The following is a 23,742-nucleotide window of genomic DNA, read 5'->3' on the forward strand; positions in this document are numbered from 1 at the left end:
TGGCACAGTGACACAATGGTTAGCACTGCTGCCGCACAGCGCCAGGGTCCTGGATTCGATTCCTGCCTCGGTGACTGTCTGTGCGCTGTTTGCACGTTCTCCCGGTGTCTGCGTGGGTTTCCCCTGGGTGCTCCGGTTTCCTCCCGCAGATTTGCACATTAGGTGAAATCGGCTAAGTTATGCCTTGTCCACAGCGAGCGTGTGGGGTTACAGGGACGGGATAGGGAAGAGTGACTGGGTAAGATACTCTGTCAAAGAGTCGGCGCAGGCTCAACGGGCCAAATGCCCTCTTCTGTGCTGTAGAGATTCTATGAGTCAGGAGATCAACGGTGAGGGTGCGGGGCAAAGGGCAGTCACATACAACCCATATCTAGTAAAACCAACTAAACCTAACCAGCTGCAGATTATTTGACAGGGCTGAAACACTCACAATTCATGGCCAGACCCTTCAGCAAGTGTTATTCACTTACCAGGCCAAGGGCTGCAATGTATAACTTATTGCCCGACAGCAGTTTATTCTGTTTGTGCTCATGTTCATGTAAGAATTTAACTGCAGTACGGTAAAGATTTTGGGGAAGTATTTCACGAACGTGGCATCTGTGTCACATCTCTCGGCGTGCCCCAAAATATCAGGTGGAATCTTCTGGAGGTAACAGGGACCTCATCTGCCAGCTGGCAAAAGCCTGGCAGCGCTTCTTATTGGGACGGCCACATCTTATTTCACTCAGGCACTTGACAGGCCATCAGCAGGCGGTCACCCTGGATCAAGGACCCCAGATACAAATGTCCAACCCGCTGGCCAATCAGAGGCCGAATGGTGCTGAATACTGAATAGTAGTACTACGCCATCGCCTCCCCGAAACTGCCACATGAATCAATGACCTTTTAACTCCTCTTCACCAATTTTTCAAAACTTATTTACGGGATGCAGTCGTCACTGGCATTTATTCCCCAAATTGCCCTTGAGAAGTTGACGGTGAGCTGCCCTCTTTTAACCACTGCGGTTGCTGATGTGTAGATACACCCACGCTGCTGTTAGGGAGAGACTTCCAGAATTTCGATCCAGTGACAATGAAGGAATATTTCCGAGTTAGGATGGTGAGCGAATTGGAGGGGAACCTCCCGGTGATAGTGTTCCCAGGTACCTGCTGCCCTTGTCCTTCTGGACAATAGTAGCCGTGGATCTGGAAGTTGCTGTCTCAAGAACATTGGTGAGTTTCTGCAGTGCATCTTGTAGACAGTACACACTGCTGCCACTCTATGTCGGTGATGGAGGGATAGCAAACAAGCATAGGTTGCTTTGCCCTGAATAGTGTTAGGCTTCTTGGTCAGAGAGGAACTCTGTGGGCGGCACAGCGGTTAGCACTGCTGCCTCACAGCACCAGGGACCTGGGTTCAATTCCAGCCTTGGGTGCCAGTCTGTATGGAGTTTGTATGTTCTCCCCGTGCCTCCGTGGGTTTCCTCCAGGTGCTCTGGTTTCCACCCACAGTCCTAAGGTATGCAGGTTAAATTGCCCCTTAGCATCAGGGGGATTAGCAGGGTAAATAAATGGAGTTATAGAACATAGAAAACCACAGTACAAACAGGCCCTTCGGCCCACAAGTTGCGCTGATCGTATCCCTACTTACTAGACCCACCTACAACCCTCAAGCCCATTAAATCCCATGTACTCATCCAGAAGTCTCTTAAAAGACCCCAACGAGTTCACCTCCTCCACCACTGACGGCAGCCGATTCCACTCACCCACCCCCCTCTGAGCGAAAAACTTACCCCTGACATCTCCTCTGTACCTACTCCCCAGCACCTTAAACCTGTGTCCTCTCGTAGCAACCATTTCAGCCCTGGGAAATAGCCTCTGAGAATTCACCTGATCTATACCTCTCAACATCTTATAAACCTCTATCAGGTCACCTTTTGTAGGATGACAAAATTTGCTGATGACTTGAAGATGAGTGGCATAGCAAACTGTGTGGAGTGTGTGGAAAGTCTGCAGAGGGATCTGGATAGGCTGGGCGAGGACCTGGCAGATGGAGTACAATGTTAGCAAGTGTGAGGTTATCTACTTTGGCAGAAATAATAGTAGGAGGGATTACTATTTAAAGGGCGAAAAGCTGCAGCATGCTACGATGCAGAGGGACCTGGGGGTCCTTGTGCACGAATCGCAAAAACCCAGTCTGCAGGTGCAGCAGGTGATCAAGAAGGCGAATGGGATGCTGGCCTTTATAGCGAGGGGGATAGAATATAAATGTAGGGAGGTCTTGCTGCAACTGTACAGGGCACTGGTGAGGCTGCAGCTGGGGTACTGTGCGCAGTTTTGGTCACCGCACTTATGCAAGGATATTTTGGCCTTGGAGGGAGTGCAGAGGAGGTTCACTAAGCTGATACCGGAGATGAGGGGGTTAGACTATGAAGAGAGACGAAATAGACTGGGTCTGTACTCGTTGGTGTTTAGAAGGATGAGGGGGGATCTCAAAGAGATGTATAGATAATGAAAGGGATGGATAGGGTAGAGGTAGAGAGATTCTTCCTGCTTAGAAAGGATAGCAGGACTAGAGGGCACAGCCTCAAGATAAGGGGGGGCAGTTTAGATCGGAGTTGAGGAGGAACTTCTTCACTCAAAGGGTGGTGAATCTCTGGAATTCTCTGCCCGTTGAAGTGGTGGAGGCTACCTCGCTAAATATATTTAAGACACGGGTAGATAGGTTTTTGACAGACAAGGGGATTAAGGGTTATGGGGAGAAAGCGGGAAAGTGGAACTGAGCCACTCCAGATCAGCCATGATCTTATTGAATGGCGGGGCAGGCTCGAAGGGCTAGATGGCCTACTCCTGCTCCTATTTCTTATGTTCTTATGTTACGTTAACCTCTCATCCTTCGTCTCTCCAGGGAGAAAAGACCCAGCTCCCTCAACCTATCCTCATAAGGCATGCCACCCAATCCAGGGTTATGGAGATCGGGTCTGGTTGGGATTGTTGGTGCAGGCTCGATGGGCTGAATGACCTCGTTCTGCACTGTGGAGGTTCTGTGATTCTATCAAGTGTTGTTGGGGCTGCAGTCAGAATCCTGGCAAGTGGAGAGTATCCCTTTGTACCTCTGACTTATGATTTGTAGGTGGTGGACAGGCTTTGGGGAATCAGGAACTGAGGTACTCACCACGGGATTTACCAGCCTTTGACCTGTTCTGGTAGCCGCAGTATTTATATGGCTAACTGGCAGAAGCAGCAAAGCTAGAGAATTTTTCCTCACAAGAGCATTTTAATGATGTGGCGATGAAGCAGGAAGGGTTTAAGATGATAGGTGGGACCCTCGGTGTAAATGCATTGCCACTGAGGGGGCAGCTACTTTGGCAGCACAAACCAGCAGCTCGGAGTCACCCTGCCGTCAGTGACCCACTGGGGAGAGCATCAATGGCTGACCCTACAATCCAGCCACTCTATTGGCTGCTGGTCAGGTGACGCTGTGGCAGCAAAGCAATTCTGAGAAATTGGATTATCCTCCCCACAAATCCTTATAATTTTATTAACAGCTTTGTCAGGAAACACTCTTAATCTGTTGGCTTTGCTCAAAGGAACAATGAGTAAGAGATCAATTAATTCATTAAAAAAATCTATTCATAACCAATCCTGCAAAATGAGACGTACCTCCATCTGTAGCTTTTGTTTAATTCGTTTTTTGTTATTCATTCGTGGGACGTGGGTGTCGCTGGCTGGCCAGCATTTACTGCGCATCCCTAATTGTCCTTGAACTGAGTGCCTTGCTCGTCCATTTAAATTGAGGGGTGGTAATTATAGGACGGATGTCAGAGGTAGGTTCTTTACTCAGAGGGTAGTAAGGGCGTGGAATGCCCTGCCTGCAGCAGTTGTGGACTCGCCAACTTTAAGGGCGTTCAAATGGTCAGTGGATAGGCATATGGATAATATTGGAATAGTTTAGGTGAGAGCGTCATTAGATTGGTTCCACTGGTTAGTGCAACATCGAGGGCTGAAGGGCCTGTACTGCGCTGGAATGTTCTATGTTCTATTTCAGAGGGCAGTTGAGAGTCAACCACATTGCTGTGGCTCTGGAGTCACATGTAGGCCAGACCAGGTGAAGACAGCAGATTTTCTTCCCAAAAAGGACACGAGTGAACCAGATAGGTTTTTCCCACAATCAACAATGGTTTCATGGGCAACAGTAAATTCTTAATTTTCGATTTTTTTTCAATAATTGAATTCAAATTCCAGCATCTGCTGTGACAGGATTCGAACCTGGGTCCCCAGAACACTAGCTGAGTTTCTGGACTAACTGGCTAGTGATAATAACACTTGGCCATCGCTTCCCCTACCTCGGCCTTGGTTGAGACTGAGTGATGCAGCAGGGCAAAGTATTGGGTTTTTTCCAAAGATATTTCAGTCAAAGGGAACTATCCTCTGAGGCAAGATTGAAGAGAATGGGCCTATGTTCAGGCTTTTAAAGAGTTCAAGATGATCTCATTTTGAAGAAGGATTGACAGTGTAGATGGGGGAGAGGCTACTTTCCCCCAGCTTGTGCGTCTAGAACGAGGGGCTGTATTCTCAAGGTAAGGGTTTGGCCATTTGGAATTCAACAGAAGAGCAATTTCTTGAATCAAGTACATTCCAGAAATAGGAACAGAGGAATTAAGAGCAGAATTAGGCACATTCAGCCGTTTGAATGGCAGAGCTGGCTCAATCAGATCATGGCTCATCTCTCCCCTGTTCCCAAATCCATCTCCCCACCTGTTCCCCATGTCCCTTTAACCCATTGAAAAAAAAATCGGAAATGTATCAATCTCCCCTTGAAACCACTTAATGATTCGGACTCCATGGGGCAGTGAGCTCCACAAATGCACCGCCCTCAATGAATGAATATTTTTGGACATTAAGTAAAGGGATTATGGTGACAGGTTGGGAAGGTGGAGTTGTGGGAGAAGATTGACAATCGAATGGCAGACCAAGGGGTAGAATTGCCCCTTCCTGCTCTGATTTCTTCTCCCCACACATTCCTCTCCCGACGCTACTGACTCCCTGCTGGAGAAAGCAGCACGGGCATCTACTGTTCTCCAGAACGCAGACCAAATAGGCTTCAGTTGTGGCTTGAGACAGGAAGGATCAGCTGGTTGGTTGTATGACCCTGGAGGGCATTGTGGTTTAGGCTTCATCCTGAATCATCTAAGGCTAAAAACAGACTTACCTCCAGCAGAACTCAGCTGGTGGTTTTGCTTTTAAAAACTGGAAGTGCTTCAGTATATTTGATTTAAATGTCAAATCACCTCGACATGCATGCAATCTCAGATTTCTAAGCACCTTGTATCTCCCCTTACCGCATTTTGGATATAAAAGCTTTTTAAGAGGATTCATTCTGGCTTGCTCTCAACAATAAGGCAAGGCCACTGTCAGAGGACTCTTGCTTGTGTACCCATTTCCAAACAGCTATTTGGCAAGAGCACTCAGTGATTTAGTGTAATTATCTGGGCCAATGTTGGCTGAGTGGATTTTGTCAGCTTTCTGAATGGCTCAATAGGTGTTTTGAGCAAAATGTAGAACTATGTTGTCTCCAAGCGAGTGCATTGACGTCGCAATTCTCAAAAGTGACCAAGAGCAATTATTGTCTGATGTTTTCAGCTGCTGTAAACTGTAAAGAATGTTATCGATCCCTTTTGATAACAAATTAAATCTTCGTTGGAGTTGTTTTAAGAAAATTTGCAGTTAGCTTCTTCTTAGTCAGTCCCCAGATTCATTTACAAACCGAAGCACAGGGTAGGAACTGCAGAGAGGGAGGGTGTCACACTCAGTTCATGTGGACCTCCTGTTTTCCGGAGAATAATTTCTACTTGCCCTCTCCACACTACATAATCATCGACTTCAAGAAGCCAGAGAGATGTTCCTGTCTCTCTCAAAGGGGATGAAGTGGAGATAAGAACATAAGAACTAGGAGCAGGAGCCTGCTCCGCCATTCAGTAAGATCATGGCTGATCTTTTCGTGGACTCAGCTCCACTCATCCGCCCGCTCACCATAACTCTTAATTCCTTTACTGTTCAAAAATTTATCTGTCCTTGCCTTTAAATCATTTAATGAGGCAGCCTCAACTACTTCACTGGACAGGGAATTCCACAGATTCACAACCCTTTGCCTGAAGAAGTTTCTCCTCAACTCAGTCCAAAACCGGCTCCCCTTATTTTGAGGCCATGCCCCCTAGTTCTAGTTTCACCCGCCAGTGGAAATAACTTCCCTGCTTCTATCTTATCTAGTCCCTTCATAATCTTGTATGTTTCTATAAGACCTCCCCTCATTCTTCTGCATTGCAATGAGTATAGCTCCAGTCTACTCAGTCTCTCCTCATAAGCCAACCCTCTCAACTCCGGAATCAACCTAGTGAATCTCCTCAGTACCCCCTCCAGTGCCAGTATATCCTCTCTCAAGGAGACAAAAACTGTACACCGCACTCCAGGTGTGGCCTCACCAGCACCTTATACAGCTGCAACATAACCTTGCTGTTTTTAAACTCCATCCCTCTAGCAATGAAGGACAAAATTCCATTTGCCAACTTAATTACCTGCTGCACCTGCAAACCAACTCTTTGAGATTCCTGCACAAGGACACCCAGGTCCCTCTGCACAGCAGCATGCTGCAATTTTTTACCATTTAAATAATAGTCCATTTTGCTGTTATTCCCACCAAAATGGGTGACCTTACATTTACCAACATTGTACTCCATCTGCCAAACTCCTGCCGACTCAAACTATCTATATCCCTTTGCAGACTTTCAGCACCTCTGCAGCACTTTGTTCTGCCACTCATCTTAGTGTCATCTGCGAATTTTGACACACTCCACTTGGTCCCCAACTCCAAATCATCTATGTAAATCGTAAACAATTGTGATCCCAACATTGATCCTTGAGGCACACCACTAATCACTGATTGCCAACCAGAAAAACACCCATTTACCCTCCCTCTTTGCTTTCTGTTAGTTAATCAATTCTCCATCCATGCTAATACATTAACCGTAACACCATGCACCTTTATCTTTTGTAGCAGTCTTTGGTGCAGCACCTTGCCAAATGCCTTCTGGAAATCCAGATACACCACATCCACAGGTTCCCCACTGTCCACTGCACATGTAATGTTCTCAAAGAATTCCACCAAATTAGTCAGACATGACGTGCCCTTCATGAACCCATGCTGTGTCTTATCAATGGGACAATTTATATCCAGATGTCTCGCCATTTCTTCCTTGATGATAGATTCAAGCATTTTCCCTACTGTAGAAGTTAAGCTAACCAGCCTATAGTTACCTGCCTTTTGTCTACCTCCTTTTTTAAACATTGGCGCCACATTTGCTGTTTCCAATCTGTGGGAACCTACCCAGAGTCCAGCAAATTTTGGTAAATTACCACGAATGCATTTGCTAATTCCCCCGCCATTTCTTTTAGTATCCTGGGATGCTTTCTATCAGGACCAGGAGACTTGTCTACCTTTAGCCCCATTAACTTGCCCAACACTACCTCTTTTGTAATAATGATAGTTTCTAGGTCCTCACCTGCCACAACCTTCCTGTCATCAACTTTTGGCATGTTATTTGTGTTTTCCACTGTGAAGACTGACACAAAATACCTGTTCAATGCCTCAGCCATTTTCTCACTTCCAATTATTATTTCCCCCTTTTCATCCTCTAAAAGGACGAATGTTTATTTTAGCCACTCTTTTTCATTTTATATACTTGTAGAAACTTTTGCTGTCTGTTTTTATATTCTGAGCTAGTTTACTCTCATAATCCATCTTACTTTTCTTTATTTTTACTTTTGTGGCTTTCTGTTGACCTTTAAAGATTTCTCAATCCTCTAGTTTCCCACTAGTCTTTGCCACTTTGTAGCACATGGTTGACAGCTTCAAGCTTTTGGGTGTCCAGATCACCAACAACTTGTCCTGGTCCCTTCACGCTGACACTGTGGTTAAGAATGCCCACCAACGCCTCGACTTTCTCAGGAGACTAAGGAAATTTGGCACGACTATTACAACTCTCACCAACACTTACAGATGCAGCATAGAAAACATTTTTTCTGGTTGTATCACAGCTTGGTATGGCTCCTGCTCTGCCCAAGACTGCAAGAAACACAAAGGGCTGTGAATGTAGCCCAGTCCTTCACGCAAATCAGCCTCCCATCCATTGACTCTGTCCCTCTGCCTTGGGAAAGAAGCCAGCATAATCAAGGACCCAAGCATCCTGGACTTACTCTCTTCCACTGGGAAGAAGATACAAAAGTCTGAGGTCACACGCAATCGACTCAAAAACAGCTTCTTCCCCACTGCCATCAGACTTTTGAACGGCCCTACCTTATATGAAGTTGATCTTTCTCTACACCCCAGCTATGACTGTAACACTACATTCTGCACTCTCTCCTCTCCTTCTCTATGAACAGTATGCTCTGTCTGTATGGTATGCAATAAACAATACTTTCCACTGTATACATGCGACAATATTAAATCAAATAAATAATATCATGTTGAATGAGGCTTCACATTGGGAGAAAAGCTTTGCAAAATGCAGCCATTTTCATCTGCCACCTCGGTCTCTGTATCACACATACTTGTGAATTCCTCAATAATTTAGTTGAATCTTTCCCACTGTAATGATGCCCTTGTCATCTCCCACAAAACTGTCCTTTGGGTCCCCATCATATCATTTGGTACACGGACAGATTCCATCACAGCGGGAGTTGTCAGGAGGTTTGTGTGCAGAAAGTACTATCATTTTGAACGCTGAGATGTGCGTACGTGTCAAGGACATTCTGACATGGTCCATATAATCATGGCCTCGCTAGTGATAACTGACACCAGACAAAGCAGGAATGACAGATTAAAGCGAGTTGGTGTTGGAGAGACTCAGGATACACACGAGATCCAGTACATTTTCCCGGCAAAAAAAAACCACAGTTCGATTGAAGTATCCCTTGAAATCCTATGTATGCTTATTTTTATTATTAGTGTAACTTTAACAAATCAAAGTCGGGTTACATTAACATTGCATTGGAACCACTGTGTGACAATCCCCTAGTCACCACACTCCAGCACCTGTTTGGGTGCACTGAGGGAGTATTTCTGCACAGCCAATTCATCTAACCAGCGCGTCTTTTGGACTGTGGGATGAAACGGAAGCACCTGGATGAAAACCCATGCAGACACAGGGAGAATGTGCAGAATCCGCTCAGACAAGCTGGGAATCGAACCCGGGACTCTGGTGCTGAAAGGCAGCTGTGCGTGCCAATGTGTTTAAGCTAGACAGTGAAAAAACGCGGTCGCAAAGGCTCCACTCCCCAGCTTACTCCTGGCAAATGTCCAATCTCTAGAAAACAAGCTCGACAAATTCAAAGCCAGACTCACTTTCCTAAGAGAACTGAGGGACTGCTGTGTTTCACTGGATAGTGCCCTACAACCAGAGGACTTGTCAATCCATCGAATGGATTGTACAATGGCCTCAGGCAAGGCTACAGGATGTGGGGTCTACTTCCTAATCAACACCTCATGGTGCCTAGACGTAGCAACACTGGCAACTTTCTGCTCCCCGGACCCAGAATACCTGATGCTAAAATGCTGCCCCCCTACCTTCTGTAGGAGTTCACCTTCATCACCCTGATGGCAGTTTACATCTTTCCCCATGCAGACGTGAAGATTGCACTGAATGAAATATACACCACTACAAGTAGCCTTGAGACAAAACATCTCAAGTCCTTGTTCATCATGGTTGGGAACTTCAATCAGGCCAAACTCAAGCGTGTACTACCAAATTACCACCAACACGTCTCCTGTTCCATCAGAGGCCCAAACATCCCAGACCACTGCTACACAAATATCAAACATGCTTATGACCAGCCCACACTTTGGCAAGTCAGACCACAAGGCTGTGCTCCTGCTCCCGGCTCACAAGCAAAAACTGAAGTGGGAATTGTCAGCTTCCTCGGACCAATCTCCTATGGGACTGCTTGGAGTCAGTGGACTGGTCAGCACTTAAAAACGATGCGACCAAACTTAGTGAGTACATCACTACAGCAACTGACTTCATCGGTGTGTAGAAGACTGTGTGCCAAAGAAGCAAATCCACATGTTCCCCAACCGGAAACCACGGATGAACAGGGATATCCACTGCTTGCTGAAGTCCAGGTCAGAGGCATTCAAGTCAGGCGATGCTGACTTGTACAAGAAAACCAGATATGATCTAAGGAGATCCATCAAAATTGCCAAAAGACAGTACCGGATTAAGCTAAAGCCCCAGGCTAGTCACACCGAGCCCTGCCGAATATGGAAAGGTCTGCAGGACACAATAGGCCACAAGATGAAGGCATGTAGAAATCACCGGCTCCAACGTACCCCTCCTTGATGAGCTCTATGTATTCTATGCACGTTTCGAGCAAGAGGTCAGCAAGAACACATCCTTCACCCCAGAAGTCTCGGATGAACCTGTATCTGAGGTCACCACTGCAGATGTCAAAGCAGCTTTCTCGAAGGGAAACCCATTGAAAATGACTGGCTGGATGGGATACCCAGACAAGCACTCAGATCCTGTGTAAATCAGCTGGCAGAGATATTCGCAGACACCTTCAACCTCTCAGTACAACAATTTGAGGTCCCTAACTGCTTCAAGAAGACAACAATCATCTCAGTACCAAAGAAAAGCCAGACAGCGTGCCTTCATGACTATTGTCCAGTGGCTCTGATACCCATCATTATCAAGTTCTTCCAAAGATTAGTCATGCCATGAATCAATTCCAGCCTCCCGGACTGCCTGGGTCCACTATAGTTCACCTACCGCTGTAATAGGTCCATAGCAGATGCCAGCTCCTTAGCCCTGCACTCAACCCTGGAACAGCCAGATAATAAAGACACCAATGTCAGACTCCTATTTATTGACTATAGCTCTGCCTTCAACACTATTATTCCTTTGAAACTCATCTCCAAAGTCCATGGCCTGGGCCTCAGCACCTCCCTCTGCAACTGGATCCTGAACTTCCGAACTCACAGACCATAATCAGTAAGGATAGGCAACAACATCTCTTCCATGACCTTCCTCAACACTGGTGCCCCACAAGGCTATGTTCTCAGCCCCCTACTATACCCCTCATACACCTACGACTGTGCGGCCAAATTCCCCTCCAACTTGATTTTCAAGTTTGCCGATGACACCACCGTAATGGGTCAGATCTCAAATCATGACGAGACAGAGTACAGAAATGAGATAGAGAATCTGGTGAACTGGTACGGCAACAATAACTTCTCCCTCAATGTCAACAAAATAAAGGAGATTGTCATTGACTTCAGAAAGCATGAAGGAGAACATGCCTCTGTCTACATCAATGGGGATGAAGCAGAAATGGTCGAAAGCCTCAAGTTTTTAAGTGTCCAGATCACCAACAACCTGTCCTGGTCTCCACATGCTGACACTATAGTTAAGAAGGCCCACCAATGCCTCTACTTTCTCAGAAGACGAAGGAAACTTGGCCTGTCAGCTACTACTCTCACCAACTTTTACAGATGCACTATAGAAAACATTCTTTCTGGTTGTATTACAGCTTGGTATGACTCCTGCTCTGTCCAAGGTCATGAATGTAGCCCAATCCATCATGCAAACCAGCCTCCCATCCATTGACTCTGTCTACACTCCCCGCTGCTTTGGCAATGCTGCCAGCATAATTAAGGACCCCATGCACCCTGGACATTCTCTCATCCATCTTCTTTCATCGGGACAAGGATACAAAGTTCTGAGATCATGTACCGGCCGAACCAAGAACAGCTTCCTCCTGGCTGCCATCAGACTTTTGAATGGATCTACCTTGCATTAAATTGATCTTTCTCTGTACCCTAGCTAAAGTTAAAGTTTACTTATGAGTCACAGGAGAAGCTTACGTTAACACTGCAATGAAGTTGCTGTGAAAATCCCCTAGTCGCCAAAGTCCGGCACCTGCTCAGGTCAATGCACCTAACCAGCTATGACTGTAACACTACATCCTGCACTCTCCTGTTTCCTTCTCTATGAACGGTATGCTTTGTCTGTATAGCGTGTGGGAAACAATACTTTTCACTGTACCCCAATACATGTGACAATAATAACGCAAACCAAAGATAGACGTAATATGCATTATTATCTAGTTGTCCAGCCAAATCATTACAAATGGACTTGACATATCATAACAAAATATTTAACAATGGAATGGGATTAATTGGATTGTTCTGCAGATAGCGGGAATGGGCTTGATGGGCCAAATGGCCTCTCTCTGTGCTGCAATGACACTATGAAATGAAGCTCAGTAGTCTAATATGGCCCAAGTATAGGTCTCACTTGGCTGAAAGCAGTGTCACATTACTGACACCAGTAATTCAGTAGTGTATACAGAGACATGGCTGCCTCTAATCAGCTGGAGTGGTTAATCTCTGGAGGAAGCTTCATTGTGAAGAACAATTGTGGTGATTTTGAGAGATGTGACTCCCAATGTAGAACACAAGCCACAGAATCAACAGTGCGGTGTCACAGGAAAACTTCCCACTTATGGTCCAATATGACAGAGGTACACTCTGGCAACAGAGCTAACCACGACTAGATCTTAGCTTTATCAGTGCACAAGGACTAATTAACTCGACATTGATTTGATTCAAACAGTACCTTTTGCTGCTGCAGAACAACGGACTGCAGCTGCTTAATGGCCTCAGTTATTCCCTTTGTTTCCACAGATGAAAGCATGTAGCAAATGGCCTTCACCTCCTCCACCACACGCCCAGTGCTTTTCTGTAAAAGAGCAGAAGAGAGCCTTTGATTTCCCATCTTCAAGGAGTGAAGATTTCATCAACGACAGTAACCAGAGCAACTGAACTTTCAAAATCGCATTGAAGGAGTTCCCTGTGGGAATGCCCTTAAACCCTTTCCTGATTCATCTCAGGGTGTATTTTCCAGCAGGTTCTCTGATGTTCCTTATCACATACCCAGACCTTTTTTTAAAAAAATATGTTCACCATGTTTATAGGCATTCTGGATAACTTTTAAGTTAATGCCTAAGTCAAAAACATTACTGTGCACCATGTTATACTGGTGGATGCAAGTCTATTGCATTAATCTGTAATTCTCTGTCAAATATTATAATTATAGAATCATACATAATCTATCATAAAAGGCAGTTATTTGGCCCATTGAGTTTACGATGGTTCTTTGAAACAGTAATCCAGTTAATCCCACTCCCTCACTCTTTGCCCATATAAGTGCAACTTTCTCTCTAGATCAGGGCCAGATCAGAAACTCCAAAGTCTGTTACAAAGTTAACCCCAACTTTAGTTGATTTTGGCATTAGTGCGAGCCTTTGGTGTTTCACTCCAGGTGTGATTCTATTGACGCACTAGATGGTTTTAAGTATGTATCTATCTGGTGATATAACAAACAATAAGATCTGTGGACAGCAGTTTCAGCCTCAAGTGTCCCCAGCCAATGAAGCAACAATGGAGTAAACCTCTCTTTGCTGCTATTTCCCAAAGGTGTGGCTTAACTCAAGCTTGGAAGAGGACCTGTGCGCACTGTTCTAATTCCCAACGAATCTCCTCTCTACCGCTCACAGTTTCCTTCTTCAGTGGTGTGTCCGTGGAACGTGACTCAAAGTCAGCCAGTAGATTTACTCAGGTGTTTGCCTCTCCTAACTGTGTCGTCAAGCGTTTTCATCCAGAGGGAGGGATCTCAGCCAACTTTCAGTTTTCAAGTTCAAACCCATTGGGTAGCACTCAAGGAAAGGCACTGTGGCATAGTGGTTGGCACTGTTGCCTCATAGCGCCAGGGACCCAGGTTCGATTTGAGCCTAGGGTGACTGTCTGTGTGGAGTTTGTACATTCTCCCCATGTCTGCGTAGGTTTCCTCCGAGTACCCCGATTTCCTCCCTTAGTCCAAAGATGTGTAGGTTAGTTGGATTTGCCATGCTAAATGCATGGGGCGAAGGGGATAGGGACAGGGATGGACCTGTGCAAGATGCTCTTTTGGAGAGTCGATTCAGGCTTGATGGGCCAAATTTTTTTTATTCCTATATGGGACATAGGCGTCGCTGGCTGGCCAGCATGTACTGCCCATCCCTAGTTGCTCTTGGAGGGCTGTTCAGAGTCAACCACATTGCTGCGGTGCTGGAGTCACATGTAGGCCAGGCCAGGTAAGGACTGCAGATTTCCTTCCCTCAAGGGCATTCGTGAACTAGATGGCCTTTTCCAACAATCAACAATGGCTTCATGGTCATGAGTAGATTCTTAATTCCAGATATATTTTGTTGAATCTGTGGCAGGATTCGAATCTGGGTCCCCAGATCATTAGCTATGTTTCTGCATTAATAGCCTAGCTAGGCCATTGACTCCCACGTTGTATGGCCTCCTTCTGTACTGTAGGAACTCTATGGTTATGGATCTATGGCCAGGAACCTGGATTTCTGGCCCCATCTCATCCTAATAGCGCCGCGACAGTGAAACCGGTTATAATGTACATAGGGCAATCCTAACCCACATCAGTGGAGGCGAGTCAGCTCAGACCATTGTGGGACCTGAATGATCCACCCAGTTTGTGCTACAGCAGCGTGGTTACTCAACGTGTTTACTCAACATGTTTCTCGGAAAGCCTCTGATACCATCCTTCTGAGATTGCTGTTCTGCGGACACAATCCATCAGAGACAGAGTGCAGCCTGTCCAAACACATTCCATTTGTAGCTGTCTTCTTTCAACCCATTAGAGAACTTTGAACCCAGCTCCCAGAGCTGAAGCTTTGTTATGGTAACACATTCAGCTGCCCGGCTCTCATTTATTAAAGAAATTAAACATGTAACAAGCTGCATCGGAATGATAAATCACTATTTAGATTCTCAGACTTGAGAGGAACGTTCAAAGATCTATTACACTCCAGCGTGAAACAATCTCAGGAAACGTTTGAGCCAAAAGTTACCAAATATATCTTAATAAATTGGCTATTAGATAGCGACATTAACACATGCAAAATTATGCGTTGGTGCAATTTTTAAATGAAAAAGTGTTGATGATTGTCATGTAGAAGTGTGCAATCTTGTTGCTGCTTCATCTCTGCAATTGCTTTCATTAATAATAAAAAAAAAATAAACACTGAATCAGTTCCCTGTATTCCACTCAATTACTGCAAGACCAGCTGGATTCAAACTGCAACCACACAAACCCGAACATCGTCAGCACAATAGGCAAGCCGAATAAAGCAACTGTCAATCAAGGCATGCACTCCATCACCCAGATGCCATCCAGCCCACTTCCTCGACAGCTATGTTTTATTTGCAGTTCACTGCGCCAATAAAGAACGGACCAAGTCCTTTATAGGCATCAATCAACTCCCACAAACGACCTGTAGGTCTCTCATCATCACACATCATTCTCTGCCGGTTGGTTCCAGCCTTATTAAACTGCTACTGTACAGCCAGGGAGAAGGAGATCGAGTTACCGTCTCACTGCCTCCAGTTACCCTCAGCTTAGCTTTCCTGCTAGAATGCGCACAGACTGGGAACTGCGCAGCAATGACAGGGTCAAACAGAATGTAGCACAATGCTTAGCAATCGTGCGCTATTGTTTTGATGTACCTGACTTAGGGACCAGTCTGAGGAAGAAGGATAGCACGAAAAGGGATTGTCTGAATGATCGCATGATGGGAATATTGTGGCAAAGGCATTGGGTGGGATTTTCTACCCACGCTCGTCCTGAAACCAGAAAAATCCCACCCAAGGTCAATAGGCTTTTCCACCCCTCACCAGTTACAATGCCCATGGTGGGCAAGACAGTAAAATTCACCCCACTGATTTTAGACTTCAAAAGAAAACTTATTTACAAGGTATACGTGTCACTGGCTGGGCCAGCATTTATTGCCCATCCGTAATTGCCCCAAGAAGGTGGTGGTGAACTATCTGCTTGAACCACTGCAGTCCCTGTGGTGTCGATACGCCCAGAGTGGTACTGGGGATAGATTTGTGCTGGGGATGGATGTGACCCTGTGACTATGAAGGAACAGCAATGTATTTCCAAGTCATGATGGTGAATGACTTGGAAGGGAGCCTGCTGGTGGTGGTGCTCCCGTGTGTCTGCTGCCTTTGTCCTTCTAGATGGGAGTGGTGGTGGGTTTGGAAGGTGTTGTCTAAGGAACTACAACTGACTTGAAATGGTTCTTGATTATGATCAAGAGGGAGAGAAAGAAGATTGGCCAGGCCACTATAAGAGATGTGCCCTGGTCTTTATACCACCTACCTGAGATGGCATGGTGGCACAATGGTTAACACTGCTGCCTCAGCACCAGGGACCTGGGTTCAATTTTGGCTTTGGGTGATTGTGTAGAGTTCGTACATTCACCCTGTGTCTGCATGGGTTTCCTCCAGGTGCTCCAGTTTTTCCCACAATCCAAAGGTTTGCAGATTAGGTGGATTGGCCACGCTAAATTGATCCTTAGTGCCCAAAGATGTGTAGGCTAGATGCATTAGCCAAACAGATGTGTGGGTTTACCATGATAGGGCAGGGAAAGGACCTAGGCAAGATACCCTGTCAGAGCGTCGATGCAGACTCAATGGGCCAAATGGCCTCCTTCTGCATGTAGGGGTTCTACAATAGCGGACTGGGCCTTAGTTTAATGTTTCATCCAAATGTTAGTAGGCAGAATCTTGTGGAGGTAACAGGAAGCCCGGCTGTTAACTACAGAATGAGCGAGAGCCCCACGTCACCTCCTTTGGGGAAGGCCCACCTTATTATTTCACTCAGGCAATTGACAGGCCACATTCATCAAAGAAACCATGCAAACATGGGAAGGCTGTGGCAGCTGTTAGTATGATACCCTCCTGAAGCCCAGAGTCATTGTCAGGTCCCAGGTCAAACGTGGGTGATGGCAGTATGGCTGTGTGCGTGTGCCGTGGGGGGTGGCAAAGGAAAGGAGGAAAGGTTAAAACGCTCTGGAATCAAGGGCAGGGAAATGGATTTCAGCTGCCCCAACCTTGCCCTTCCTGATAGGTAAAGTTGCCATAGTCCCAGTTAACTATACTGGTAGTGATTTAACCAGAGGCTCACCTGACCTCAGGCAAGAGGCAAGGTTGAGAAGGTGGAGCTTTCGTGAAGAGCTCAGTGGGTACGGGAATTGAACCCTTGCTGTTGGTGACAATCTGGATTACAAACCAACTGAGCTAAACCCACTTTCCTGACACTGGGTCACTCAATCAGGTACTAAACGCCTAATAACCTTACCCAGGGGAAGCCCGCTAGCAACGCTCTCCTGTAGTACAAGAGTGTTCAACATAGCAAGGGTTAATGTGATACTGGAGAAGGAGAGCACACCCAATATGAAGTAGATAGTCACATGATAGTAGCCAGGATCTTCTGAATGGCCTTATAGAACCATAAAAATGATACAACACAGAAGGGGCCATTTGGCCCATCTTGTTTATGCTGACCCAAATACACCCAAGTGCCATTTCTAATCCCATCTTCCTGCATGCAGCCCGTGGCTCTGCAGTTTACAGCGCTTAGGATGCAGATCCAGGTACTTTTTAAATGAGTTTAGGCTCACTGCCTCCACCACCAACTCAGGCAACCAATTCTAGACACCCACCACCCGCTGTGTAAAAACCGTTTCCTCATGTTCCCTTACACCTACTGCCACTTAGCTTGAATCTATGACTCCGTATGAACTCTCTGCCGAGGGAAACATGTCCATCCTGCCCCCTCTCTTTACCCCTCACAATTTTGTATACCTCAATTCCGTCAGCCCTCAGCCTGCTCTGTTCCAAGGGAAAACAACCCCAACCTATCGAGTCTCTTCTAATCGATAGAATTCTCCAGCCCTGGCAACATTCTAGTAAATCTTCTCCGCACTCTCTCCAGAGCAATGACATCCTTCCTGTAATGTGATGACCTGAAATGCACACAATACTCCAGTTGCGGCCTCAGTTTCTTCTGCAGATTCATTATGGAATCGCAGAATCCAGACAGTGCAGAAGGGGGCCATTCAGACCATTGAGCCCGCACTGACAACAATCCCACCCAGGCTCTATCCCCTTAATGCTATGTAATTATTTTGCTAATTCCCCCTGACACTAATGGGCTATTTACCATGGCCAATCCACTTAACCCGCACATCTTTGGAGTGTGGGAGGAAACCAGAGCACCCAGAGAAAACCCACAACTATATTGCTACTTTTGTATTCTATACCTCTGCCAATGAAGGAGAACATTACGTATGCTTTGTTTTCAATGTTATGCATCTGTATCGCTACCGTTAGGGACCTGTGCACTTGCAGGCCAAGATCTCTCTGACATAACCTTCCCTACACTAGCTCCTCTCCATGCTGCTTTCTCCTCAGTTCAGTCCATTGTGCAAACCAGCCTCTCAATCATCGATTCTTCCCACTGCCTCTGCAAAGCAGCCAGCATAATCCAGGATCCCACGCACCCCCGGCATTCTCTCTTCTACCTTCTTCCGTCGGGAAAAAGATACAGAAGTCTGAGGTCACGTAGCAACCGACTCAAGAACATCATCTTCCCTGCCACCAAACTTCTGAATGGACCCACCTTATATTAAGCTGATCTTTCTCTACACCCTAGCTATGACTGTAATACTACACCCTCTCCTTTCCTTCTCTATGAACTGCATGCTTTGCCTGTACAGCGCACAAGAAACAATACTTTTCACTGTATACTAGTACATGTGACAATAATAAATCAAATCGACTCTCAGGATCACATGACTATGTCATTTCTATTTTTGACATTATAGCCTGTTACAGTTAACCCTTTGTGTGACTTGGTCTAACATATTCCCTTAAACTACACATTAACCTTGTTAAAAAAAAAGCTGTGCACAACCATTACATTTTAAAAGGGACCATACCTCACCAACATCTTCTCATGGGGAATAAATGCTGATCTTTCCAGAGATGCCCACATCCCATGAATGAATAGAAAACAACTTGCAGAATGAACGCACTACAAAGACAAGCCAGCCTTTACTTAATAGCACGTGATAAACTAAGAGGAGGAAATGTGTGTGCGCGCAATTAGAATTCATTCTTTTTCATTCAATTGCCCATTCCAGTCTGAAGTGGTTGAAACATAAATCCTTCCCAAACCCACAGCAGTAATTATTCCTGAGATGGTCCGTGCTGGTGGAATCGACTCTTATTGCAGATTCCATGTTGTATAACACTTCAGCCTGCACACTCCAAACGTGCTGCTTAGGCACATATAGTGCTGGCTTGCGCAAAAGCCAAACACAGCACAAAGCAACAACATATTAAAGAATAGAGCAGAAGGCAGTCCGAACCGTTTCAAAAGTAAAATTAATCTCATGGCTTCTGCCTGCACGGTTCTGAACTCATTTAAATTGCAGTACGTCCCAGCAATTGAATAATCTAATTCACGGATCAGTCCATGGCAATTACAGGCTCTCTCTATTATTAAGGAATCATTTAGAGGGCTTACATGGTCGGGGATCATATTATTCTCCAAGCACGCGGAGCTTGTTTAATGAGGGCCACTGAATTAAGGAGACATCTTGTTTCAAGTTGCTCCAATTGTATCGCCACTTCAGATAAACTCCACAGCTGCGTACGTACAGCAGGCTGCTTCACATTCTCCCACCTTACCTGACTGGATATTAAAATCTTTGCCTCGTGCTGATAGCTTTCGAGCTTTGAACTCAGGGCTTTCCTGTGGAAATGAGGTTTCAAAAAGTTAAGTACCACCAAGACCATAAACAGGAAAGAGACACAGATTGACAACGTTTTATTGAAAAGCTGTTAAATTTAAGGCTGTAAAAGTGAGGGGAAAAAGAATAGGGGACGGAACTTGGGTTTAAAATAGCCCGTTGAAATTTTCAATGGGCAGGTTCACAAAACATTGTTTACTGCAGGTTATCTTGAAGACCCTGGTGAAGGATTTTAACGCTAAAAGAGCAACACAGGTCCTTCGGCCCATCAAGCCTGTGCCGACACGCAGGTTTCTATTCCTCGGTTCGCCTTCCATTCATGCGTCTATCAAGATACACTCGCTAACACGCCTGTTTCCACAACCTCCACTGGCAATGGGTTCCAGGCACCCACCACCTTGTGTATGAAAAATTTACCCCCCTCACCTTAGACCTCTGTCCTCTTGTCATGGACCCTGGGAAAAAAAGCTTCTTGATTATCCATACCTCTTCGAATTTTGTCTATCAAAATTGTCTATCAGGATCAAAAAGCAACGTCGCTATGAATGCTTGGCCGCCACAAGCCGGTTATCCCTGTGGTAACTTTTCTGATACCTCCTGCGTCAAACCCAAAAGGTCAGAAGGATTGGGAGGCTGCGCTTTCGTGGTCCGTATTCATACAGAATTCTATGCCTCTTAGAATTTTGTAGACTTCTATCAAGTTTCCCCTCAGCCTCCTAAAAATGGAGTGGGAATGAAATAGCAACCATTTGTCATATCGTAGCAACTCAAATTAAAATAATTCTGTCATTCATGATCAAATTGCAAAATGGAAACTGGAAATGTATATAAAGCTCATTTGAGAAAAAGGCATCTGTTGCTCCACCAGTGTTAGCCCAAACTGAGAGGCCCAAGGGTCAGCAGATATTGGTCCTGAGCATTAACATGCTTGGTGTGAGCTCCCAGCACCTGTAGTGCCTCCACTATGATGCTGTATGATCAAAGACATCATTGTCAGTGCACCTACCTCTTGGGCAGCAGCCATCAGTTAAGTGACACGGGGTAGAAATGGGATGGGTGACGGGCAATCTGTTTCATTATGGGATTGGCATGTGTTCTGATAGAAAGGTGAAAGCCTGGTGACACATGAACTGGAAATTTGGTAAGAAATTGGAGGGTTGCAGTCCCATTGGAAACAGCCCTGTGTAAATCACTGCAGCAGAAGGTTGGAGATGGCATTGGAAGGGTAAGAGAGGCATGGGGAGAAGAAAAAGGGTAGACAAGGATGCATTACAGAGATGGCAGAATCCTGTCCTTTGTAAGATATGTCCAGCAGATAGGAGCACCACCACCTGCAAGTTCCCCTCCAAGCCACTCACAATCCTTGGAAACATATCGCTGTTCCTTCACAGTCACTGGATCAAAATCCTGGGATTCCCTCCGTAACGGCAACGTGGGTCAGCTCACAGCACACTGACTGCAGCACTCCACCACTACCTTCTCAAGGCCTAGGCAATAAATGCTGGCTAGCCAGTGACACCCATGCCCCACGATCTTTCGGGTCAAACCAAGTAAACAAACTTAAATTACGCTCGGACAAAGAAAAAAAATCAATGAAAAAACAGATACACGGGAACACCACCACCTGCAAGTTCGCTTTCCTGATTTGGAAATATAGTCGGCCGTTCCTTCATTGTTGCCGGATCAAAATCCTGGAACCCCTCTCTGACAGCGCAGTGGGTGCACCTACACCACAGGGACTGCAACAATTCAAGAAAGCAACTCCTTCCTTAGGGCAATACGGATGGACAATGAATGCTGGCCCACAATGATCCCTTGAAGGGTTGACAATAAAGATGCGCTTAACTACAAGGGAAAACCTTTAAATGCTGAATACAGTGTAGCTTTTAGGCAGGATTTTGAAAATCTGGATCAAAGGTGTTAGTAGCCAAAAGTAATTGGATAAATTAGAACCCACTGAGTTTATTTTTGATAGTTCAGATAGTCCTCTGCAAATGCTTTAACCAGCCTTGTTGGTAAGCTCAAAAACGATGTTGAACAACGCTCACACTCGGGTTGTAATGCTCCCTCCCGAACAGCACTGTGGGTGTCCTACACCACATGGACTAGCAGCTCACCAGCACCTGCTCAAAGGTATTTAGGGATGAGCAATAAATGCTGGCCTAGCTAGTGATGCCCACGTGCCATGGGGAGGCGATGGCCTAGTGGTATTATCACTAGATATTAATCCAGAAACTCAGCTAACATCCTGGGGACCCGGATTCGAATCCTGCCATGGCAGATGGTGGAATTTGAATTCAGTAAAAATATCTGGGATTAAGAATCTACTGATGACCGTGAAACCATTGCTGATTGTCATAAAAACCCATCTAGTTCACTATTATCCTTTAGGGAAGAAAATCTGCTGTCCTCACCTTGTCTGGCCTACATGCGACAGCGGAGCTGCAGCAATATGGTTTTACTCTTAACTGCCTTCCAAGGGCAACTTGGGAGATGGACAATAAATGCTGGCCAGCCAGTGAAGCCCATGCCTTCCAAATGAATGAACAAATGAATTTATGTTCTATCGTTAAATTGAGGGGTGATAAATATAAGACGAATGTCAGAGGTAGGTCCTTTACTCCGAGGGTAGTAAGGGCGTGGACTGCCCTGCCTGCAGCAGTAGTGGACTCGCCAACTTTAAGGGCATTCAAATGGTCAGTGGATAGGCACATGGATAATATTGGATTAGGTTAGAGGCTCATTAGATTGGTTCCACTGGTCGGCGCAACATTGAGGGCCGAAGGGCCTGTACTGCGCTGTAATGTTCTACGTTCTACATTCTAAATAAAATTACCTTACCTTGAGGGGCTCATTTTGCCTGCTCCATCGTCTGTGGTTTCAGTTTGTTGCAGAGTGGATGGACTCTGGTCATCTCCCATCTGTTAATTTAGGATAAATTAATCAGCCTTAAATTTCATCCCCGTGATATTGATATTAGGATTGACAGTAAAGAACATCTGTAAAGTTATGTTAAGATTGAGCCTTTGCCTCAAAAGAATAAAAATGCAAGACTATATAAAATAAAATATTACAAAGTACATATGACATAAAATAAAAATGGAGCATGAGCAAAGTTCTGAGCAAAATAATCACTTACAGTTCGAGCCAAAGGCTTTTGCAGATCGTTGTGTCTAAGTAACTGAAGCCGGATATCATTACCAAGCTTCAGATATTGCTGCAGACATTCATGACTCCCTAAAGTACAAGGACTAGACCAAGAAAATTAAATTATATACAGTGATAACCTACTTTGCATGGGAAAATCTGACATATACAATCACATCAATTCTTTACACCACCAGCAAATCTTTCATTTGTCCACAAATGCTGCAGTTTAAAAAGGAACTTATAATGGTGAGGGAAAGAGCAGGGATTCATGCTTTTAAATTCAATGCCACCTTGGAAAATTGGGAGCCTCACTCTTTGGTTAAAACAAAACAAAATTGATCCTTCTGGCTAAGGCTCCAAATATGTGCAGATTAGGTAGATTGGCCATCCTAAATTGCTCCCTTAGTTTCAGGGGGACTGGCTAGGGTAAATACATGGGGCTACAGGAACAAGGTCTGGGTGGGATTGTTGTCGGTGCAGACAAAATGGGCTAAGTGGCCTCCTTCTGCATTGCGGTGATTCGATGTTCCTGAAACGATGAACACAAATTTGGTCTTTACATAGAAACCCTACAATGCAGTGCCAATCAATCTAACCTGCACATCTTTGGACTATGGGAAGAAACCGGAGCACCCGGAGGAAACCCACACGGTCACAGGGAGAATGTGCGAACTCCCAAGGCCATTCTGCCCATTGGTCCAGTACCAGCAACAATCCCACCCAGGCCGTATGCCCATAACCCCAAGCATTTATCCTGTTATTTCCCCTGACACTAAGGGGCAAGTTGGCACAGCCCATCAATCTAACCTGCACATCTTCGTACTCTGGGGAGAAACCGGAGCACCCAGAGGAAACCCACGCAGTCACAGGGAGAATGTGAAAACTCCCAAGGCTGGGT

At 45.5% G+C, this 23,742-nt stretch overlaps 1 protein-coding gene across 4 annotated transcripts in view; it reads right to left on the reverse strand.

Moving 5' to 3' along the window:
* LOC145355302 (phosphatidylinositol 3-kinase C2 domain-containing subunit gamma-like) overlaps positions 1 to 23,742 on the reverse strand; it is a 232,168-nt gene that overhangs the window by 146,333 nt on the left and 62,093 nt on the right. For all 4 annotated transcript variants that reach the window (XM_080207240.1, XM_080207237.1, XM_080207238.1 and 1 more), the window contains 4 exons: positions 22,834 to 22,945; positions 22,536 to 22,615; positions 19,633 to 19,696; positions 12,650 to 12,772 (listed from right to left, as the gene is read on the reverse strand). In XM_080207240.1, the coding sequence (XP_080063366.1) occupies positions 12,650 to 12,772; positions 19,633 to 19,696; positions 22,536 to 22,615; positions 22,834 to 22,945 (379 nt within the window). The remainder of the gene's footprint in view (positions 1 to 12,649; positions 12,773 to 19,632; positions 19,697 to 22,535; positions 22,616 to 22,833; positions 22,946 to 23,742) is intronic.

The sequence above is a fragment of the Carcharhinus amblyrhynchos genome, chromosome 19, assembly GCF_965287045.1.
Source record: "Carcharhinus amblyrhynchos chromosome 19, sCarAmb.v2.hapA, whole genome shotgun sequence".
Classification (NCBI taxonomy): domain Eukaryota; kingdom Metazoa; phylum Chordata; class Chondrichthyes; order Carcharhiniformes; family Carcharhinidae; genus Carcharhinus; species Carcharhinus amblyrhynchos.